Below are 7,495 nucleotides of genomic sequence, written 5' to 3'. Positions count from 1 at the left end.
TAAGCGTTTAAAGATCCAGTGATTCGGGTGTGGTATCCGGCCTTGTGTTTCTGTTAAACCCATTTCGGAGTAGTGAGTGTTTTATAAGAGACTAAGATCAAGGTTAGTGACTAATTACGCCAAAGAAATTCTGGACTACAGCCCCTCCAACCCCCACCCCTTTCCCCCCCGCCCGTCACCTCCGCAGATGACCAAGCGCGATACAGGTGTCGAGTCCTTCCCATCAAGCCCTTCAAATAGATAAGGGGGTTAGTTTCCAAAGAAACTGTGGTGCTCCGGCGGTGGAGAGTAGAAGCCAATGTTTGGTTTATCAAGACGAAGCTACTAACGCTCGAAACCTTTAGTTATCAACTCTGTTGATAAACCAACCATTCGTCTGCACTTCAATATCCCGCTCTTTTCCCCAAATGCTTTGACGCCTGGGACGAGGCAGCCCTAAGGTCTAACGGTTTCGACAGGTGTGAGTAAAGCATGCTTTCTGTTCTCGCGGGGAAATATCACAATTGTTTATTTCTCTACTCGTCTCAACTTGCAAGTGAATGCACATTGATGATCACAAGTGACTAACGAGTTTGCGGGTTTGATTGCCAATCAACTTTTCACATCATCATGCTTTGACGCATACATTGTTATTATATAACAAATGATTCCTATAATATCGAAAACAAAAATTGACCTTTAGAAGTCGAAGCATTACATTTCTTGAAGTAAAAGCTAATTTTCATTTATTTGTATGTATTTGTTTTGTAGCTTTGGTTCGAAAAATGTAATGCATTAATTCACGCTACGTGAAGTTGTTGGAACATCCGCGTATTAAAACAAAAAAACCGCTTCGAATTCCAAGAACTACTCACTGATTGAGTAGTATAAGAGTCTGATGAGGGAGCTTTGTAATCTTTAAATAATTATTTAATCATACACACGATCGACATGAACAGTTACAAAAGCATGCAATCAAAAGAACAAATACATCAATTGTAGGAAACTTGAAGTACAAAACGTGGAGCCCGCGTGGTTTCACGGGTAGTTCTCGCCTCATTGAGGTCTAGTTTGACTTTGATTTTCTGTTCTGCCTGTAGAAAAAAAGACAAAATAAAATATGTTCAGTGTGCCCACTGCAACAGAGATGGCTGCTGCGCTTGGAAAAGGAAGCACCAACCTCGTTCTGGGGACGAGATTGAGGAAGCGCGTGGTGTGTCGGGAAGGTCGGAACACACCTTCTGCTGTCTCTATATTTTTTTCACGTACTTCAGAGACTCAGCACTACTTACGAGAGGGAAATCTGTTGTAAGACCAATTAATCCATCGGGCCATCGCTTATGTACCTATCAATTTGAAGTTAGAGGAAACAGGACTCTCTGTACTGTTGAGCAAATGTTGGGCATCTGATTTTCTATCCCCACCCTCGGAAGCGTTTGGCTGATTAGTGCGGATCCAGTATGTATAATAATTGAAAGGATAATAAAATTGGACTAAATGGAGATAGGATAGGATAGAATAACATATAGTATAGGATAACTTTGATTTTATAAACGGTAAACTCATCAGCAGAGAATTCAAATTGACAAGTATCTCGGCTAAAAATTCTAAGATACATAGAAAATACAAGGGACGAGGAAACTGAAAATAAAAACTTGGTCGACAAGAATGCCTTGTCTGATGGCTTATTTCTTCCACTCGTAATACTCGTAATCTAGCATCTCGTACAATCAGACGAGATGTGTGGCATTTGAGTAAGAAATTACTTCCTCTATAAAGGTTTAACAACGAACTCAGCGCATCTTAAATTCATCAGTCTCTAATCGTACCTTACATAACTTATGGTCTCATTTCTTGGGGCAATGCATGTAAAACCTTCCTTGATCAAATTCTTGTTCTTCAAAAGCGCGCATTGCGGCTAATATATTTTGCTGAAACAAACGACCATGCCATACCTTTTTTAGCAAAAATATTACTAGTACAATTCTTGTATTATGAATCCGTTTGCAACCTCATGTTTGAAATAAACGAAAAACACTGCCCCAAGAAATATTTTGAATCTGTTTTCTCGAATTTCTAGTTTCCATTCCTATAAAACGTGTTCCTCTACCTCTGATCATTTTTATACAAAGGAATCTCGCATTAATGCCACACGAAATGCATTCTTTCGTGTTGGGGTCAAGATTTGGAACGGGATACCTACAACTCTAAACAAAAGTACAAAAAAATCTTTTAAAGAGTCCCTAAAAGGGAAGTTATTTGATATCACTTGAAACTGTAGACTCCTATATTGAAGTGGAAACGACAATTGACCAAATGAAAAACTGATCATCCATGTCCTTCTCTTTGCCAGTACGATCTGATTCTCCTTTTCCGTTTTCATCTCTTTTCTATTGTAATATTAATGATAATAAAAAAAATTACATATAAGTTACTTTAATTTTGATGTATAGCCTTATCTAAATCTGCGTTATTATGTAAAGTTAAGTTGTCCGTTTTCCAGTATGTTTGTAATTTACTGTAATTTTTTTTCATTATGTTCTCGTGCTCGTCTTGGCCCGCCTCGACTAGCTTTGTGACTATTTGCGGGACAAGCCCTTTATATAATTAATCTGTAAATAAATAAATTGTTGTTGTTGTTGTTAACTTACACTCGAAACTTTTCCCTCAGCGTCAGTCTAATCACAGTCAGACAAGCAGCCGCCATTATAACAAGCACTAGCAATTCAGCAACTTTAGTCAAGCACTTGTGACGCAGTTCCTCTCTGGTTTGATGATCCAACCCTGTTGATCAGTTTGTAAACAAGACAGTCACACAAAATCATTCCGCACCATATCGCATTGGTCAGCGCGGTAAAATTAAGGACGGTACCTACTAATACAGAAGTATTTTTGCGCGGTTTATGACTATACGGGAAAAACAGATCTTAGCAAGGGCTATTGGAATCCAAAAAGAAAATTGCGAGTAAACACGCATTTTTTAGAGATAATTAAGCAACAATTATTCTAAAAAGCCGTAAAATACAAAGCAATGTATGGCGTTTTTATCTAAATTGAAGCTCTATTATCTCTGAAAAATGCATGGTTACCCCCAATATTCTTTTTGGATACTAAAATCACTTGCTGAGCTCTACTTTGTCAGCTTAGTTTTAAACCGCACCAAAAAATCCCTGTATTTGTATGCACCACCCATAGGAAACCCGAGTATCTCCAGATGCGTAGAAGGTATGCGCAGTAGCAAAAGTAGGCACCGTCCTTAACGCGCAACTGATGGTGAGGGCGGGAATGCTTAATCAGTCCCTTGGGTCCTTCATCTTCGTCTTGATTAGTTTAGGCGTTATCTCCCAGTTAGGGACATCGATAAACAGCAAAATCAGTTTCACGAACTGAGTTGCAGAGTTCAGTGGAACTAAAAAATGATCGTGTAATCAAAGTTATAAATACATTTATATATTTTAGTAGAACGACCTGACATTTTTAGTCTATTGCTTGTTTAAACCATTAAAATCCAACAAAAAATTCCAAGTCGTTCTTCTATGCCAATACATACATACATAATCTTTATTTAAACACGATGGTTTTCAAAGCTGTAAGCTTGTGGAGTCGTGTGTTTACGCCTAAACTAACCTAATCTACGTTACTTTAGAATATTTCAGGTATAGTAATAGTTAATAGTAGGTTAATAGTAGACAAAATTCCGTTGTCTGTAACGTGTGGTTGATGCAGACGTACAGTCAAACTTAAAATTTTAAAACGTTTCACCTGGTACTTATTAGACTTATTACGAAGAAATATGACAAATATACACCCAATGCAATAATGGCTGGCATTTAAATAATCTTTTGTCTGCATTCAAATTAGCTTCACTAGCCTCGAACAAGGTAAAATATTCTTTTGATATTTGAACTCAAGAACGAGGTTAGTGAGGCTAGTTTGAATGCAAACAAAAGAATACCAAAATGTCCTCCATTTTTGCATTGGGTCTATACTTACCTTGGACGTCGTCACTTTTCTCGTGGAGTACAAATCCTAAAGTCCAGTCCATTGCATCATACATTTCTTCATTATAATCATCCACATACCAGAAATACTTGTTTTTCTAAATAACAGGGAAAAAAGTCGCTTACTGACATATGCAGCGATGCTAAAAAAAATAGCCTTACGCTTCAGGAATTTTACTCAATGCAAATTTCCTTTACCTTGGAAAGTTATGAACAGGTAATGGATAGAGAAAATGAATCAATCGTGCGCTCTGATTATTTTCTACTAGTACAAGTAACTACAACTTTGTTGCCGCTAACATTGAACGCCGCGTTGCACTTAAAGTTGGGCCCAGTATACCGGCCTTTAAGGGACTATGTCACCCCAGGCGCATGTGGGCGTTGATGAGAAGCACTTTGAAATCGTTGGCACAACTTTTTCAAATACTGTCGGAGAGTTCAGGAAGCTTTTTTCATTTGCTTGAATCGCATTAATTTTCGAAAAGTTAGCTGAGTTTTTTTATTTACAAACGTTCTTTATTAATTGCAGAAGCTGTTTGTTGCGATATTTTTGAAAGCGTTTTTAATGGCGGAAAGGCACAAATTCCGCGACGAGTTATATGCAAATTAGTCTCAACCAAATTCTACTGCGCATGTGCCTCAGCTGACATAGTCCCTTTAATTAAGGTAGTAGATACCCGCAAAAGTGCCAAAAAAGTGATATTCCCAAAAGAAATATTTTTAGGGCCCATAAACCCCTTTGATATCTCTATTTTTGTGCTGTGGACCTTTTTTTCTCTATTTTTAAAAAGCGCGCCATAAAATCTGCTGAATTTGAAGGGCAATCCAAAGTTTATTTTTTGTTTGTTCCTGTTTCCATGGCAACGGAAGGCAACAAGCGTCCTTTTTTACCATTTTTACCCGTCCAAAGCGTCCAAACAGCCTCTGACGAAACCACGACGAATGCCATGAACGCCTGGTACATTTTTAATTCCGTGGGGGCATGGGAACTAATCTTCAGCGAACAACAATCGTTGCGAAACGTGGAACTTGTAATTTCGAAGGTGTAAGATTTTCTCAGAGATTACCTATCGTTTTAAACGCTGTATTTCTTCTGGTTTTTCGAGGTATTAGTTTTATTATGCCAAGAACCAAGTTTAGATCGGTTCGCCGGTCGGTTACTCGTGGAAAACGCTCCAGAAAACCAAAAGAATCGAACGGGAGTGATGATGGTCCTTCGGCGAAGAAGCTTCGTCAAGATTTGAAAGCGTCTCCTTCTCCGACGACAAGCAAGACATCTTCATCAAATTTGAAGCCGACTGGATATCGTTTTCAAGATGTCAGTATTTTGCAGAGAGTCCTTTTAGCCAGTGCTGTCTGTAAAGCTTGTTCAAAGGGCAGTCTACAAGCCGGATGTTACAGGAAACGATTATTGTTGCGTTACACGAGATTGCTTTTAATGTAGCAATGCTGTATTCAAAACCTTTACCGTGTATCTTAGTGGACGCACGAGATGATTCTCAATGACGCAATTTATTGCAGTAACATATTGCTAGGTTTTGAGCTGGCTTCAAAAACTTGCAACAACTTGCCGCAACAAAATATTGCGTTATAAATCGCCGCGCGCTGTGCCGGTTTCATGGTAACGATTTTTAACAACGAAAAATTACCCCGTTTAATATCACCTTTAAGCTACTCAGTAGAAGAGTCTACCCGCAACGCAATGCTAGAAAAGTTGCGGACGAAACTGCGCGTGTAACACGCATCCCCTCTATGCAACTTGTCTCGCAACGAAATCTTGCGTTGCGGCGAGTTGCAGAAAAATTAGACCACTTCTTCTACTTTCCGCAACATTGTAAGAGCGGACGTTGCAGTGTGTAACATGTTTTCTGCAGCTTGCATTGCAAGTTGCAGAAAAATTGCATCGGGTAGGTCACTCATTATTAAATATCGGCGTTTGATATAAATCCTCCCTTGAGACAGTTATTGATTTTATGGGCGATTTCCGAGGTCTTCGGGCGATTTTTACATATGCGCAATTCTATATTGTTATTTTTTAACAAACAGTTTTAAATTTAGCGAGCACATTTAAAAATTTGCAATTATTTTTCTGAGAAATTTATTAAGTAAAGAGAGTGTTATATTGAAAACGAAGAATTACGTTTAATTTACGGCAAACGGCAGAAATGGCCACGTGACCATGTTTATCCCTCCTTTCCCGCTCACCGGTTACAGTTTCTCAGCAAAATTGAGTAGCCCTGTCATTTATGTACTCTTTTTTTCGAGAACGTAAACGCGAATCTCACGTTTGCCTTTTGCCGTAAACACGATTTTAAATGTTAAATTTTAGTGGTCCTTATTTGCTTACTAGAAATCTCCAGATATATTTACTCCTGTCTCTAACAACTCCAACGTAACCATCAGCATGTTCTCGGATACCTGAAATCAATTTTTGAAACAGTACATTACGTACTAAATAAATGTAGATGTACGGTACTTGAAAATCAGAGAAGGAAAAAAACTGGCTGACTAGTCAAGACCGACAAAAGCTTTCGGGAAACAGTGAATACAATAGAAAAAAAATACAAAAGAAGTGCGTAATACTTGAATGTTGTTTGTTATTTTTTCTCCATTCTGCGAATCCAAAACAGGAAACATTGCCGACTACTTGGCAAATGCTAGGAAAAATGTCTTATAATGTAAGTAATATTCTCGATACACCGTTTCTTAAAGAGACATAAACCAATACAACTGGACAAAAATGGATTATATCGAGAAAAGCTATAAGAAAACTGTTGTATAGTTAATAAAGTTCTGCAATAATTTGTTTGTTTCTTTCTGAAAAGACCTTCGCACGAAGTTTAAGTGAAGAACACAACTGTAATTCGCTGCTTACCTGGTCCATGACCGGGAAAAGAAGCGAGAAGCGAAACGCTGAGGCAAAAACACCAACAAAAGGCCAAGTACATGTCAAAGTTTGACAAGAAGTCTTCGCGTAAATGGTTCGACGGGAAAATAGGCTGATGCCTCAATACAAACAAGACATCTCATAAGCAAACCATTCTAAAATGGCGTTATTAGCAGCACCATCAAAGAAAAGGTGGTCACAAATACACTTTTCCGGGATGAAATTTATTTATCAAAAGCGATTGGCCGTTATAATATCAAACGCGCGCAAATCACGCGCGTGAAATGGCGAAGACGCACTAAACAACGTATGCGCGGAATGCGCGCGTGTAAATAAGCGCAAAAATTTGAAATTGTACGTGGTTCGATTTAGTTTGAACAGAGACGAATCATCCAACTGGTAGTTTCTTGAATGAATAAATACGGGACGAGCTATAGAAGACGAACCATAGGATAGATAGATAGTTTATTGGATACAACTTTGCAACCCAAGGGTTGAATTACGTTATATTGGCCAAGTGAGTTACTAGAAAGGCATAATTCTTAAAAATGATAAAGGGGTTTACGTCATGTAACCTTAAGTGCGTTAAAAACAATAAAACTATTTCGAAATCTGTTTGTCTTGAAAA

The 7,495-nt window shown here is 38.3% G+C and overlaps 1 protein-coding gene across 1 annotated transcript; it reads right to left on the bottom strand.

Moving 5' to 3' along the window:
- Window positions 1-368: 368 nt before the first annotated feature.
- Window positions 369-7,268, bottom strand: LOC146487766 (uncharacterized). The gene is made up of 5 exons (XM_085126876.1): window positions 6,856-7,268; window positions 6,328-6,398; window positions 3,973-4,078; window positions 2,631-2,763; window positions 369-1,073 (listed from the first exon to the last, which is right to left on the bottom strand). Exons 1-5 carry the CDS (start codon window positions 6,926-6,928, stop codon window positions 1,046-1,048), a joined length of 411 nt encoding a protein of 136 aa, XP_084983002.1. The 5' UTR covers window positions 6,929-7,268; the 3' UTR covers window positions 369-1,045.
- Between the last annotated feature and the right edge of the window lie 227 nt (window positions 7,269-7,495).

Source organism: Pavona decussata, unplaced genomic scaffold (genome assembly GCF_977016875.1).
Source record: "Pavona decussata unplaced genomic scaffold, jaPavDecu1.1 SCAFFOLD_13, whole genome shotgun sequence".
Lineage (NCBI taxonomy): Eukaryota > Metazoa > Cnidaria > Anthozoa > Scleractinia > Agariciidae > Pavona > Pavona decussata.
Note: the sequence above shows the minus strand (reverse complement) of the source record. Positions and strands in the feature narration are given on the sequence as shown.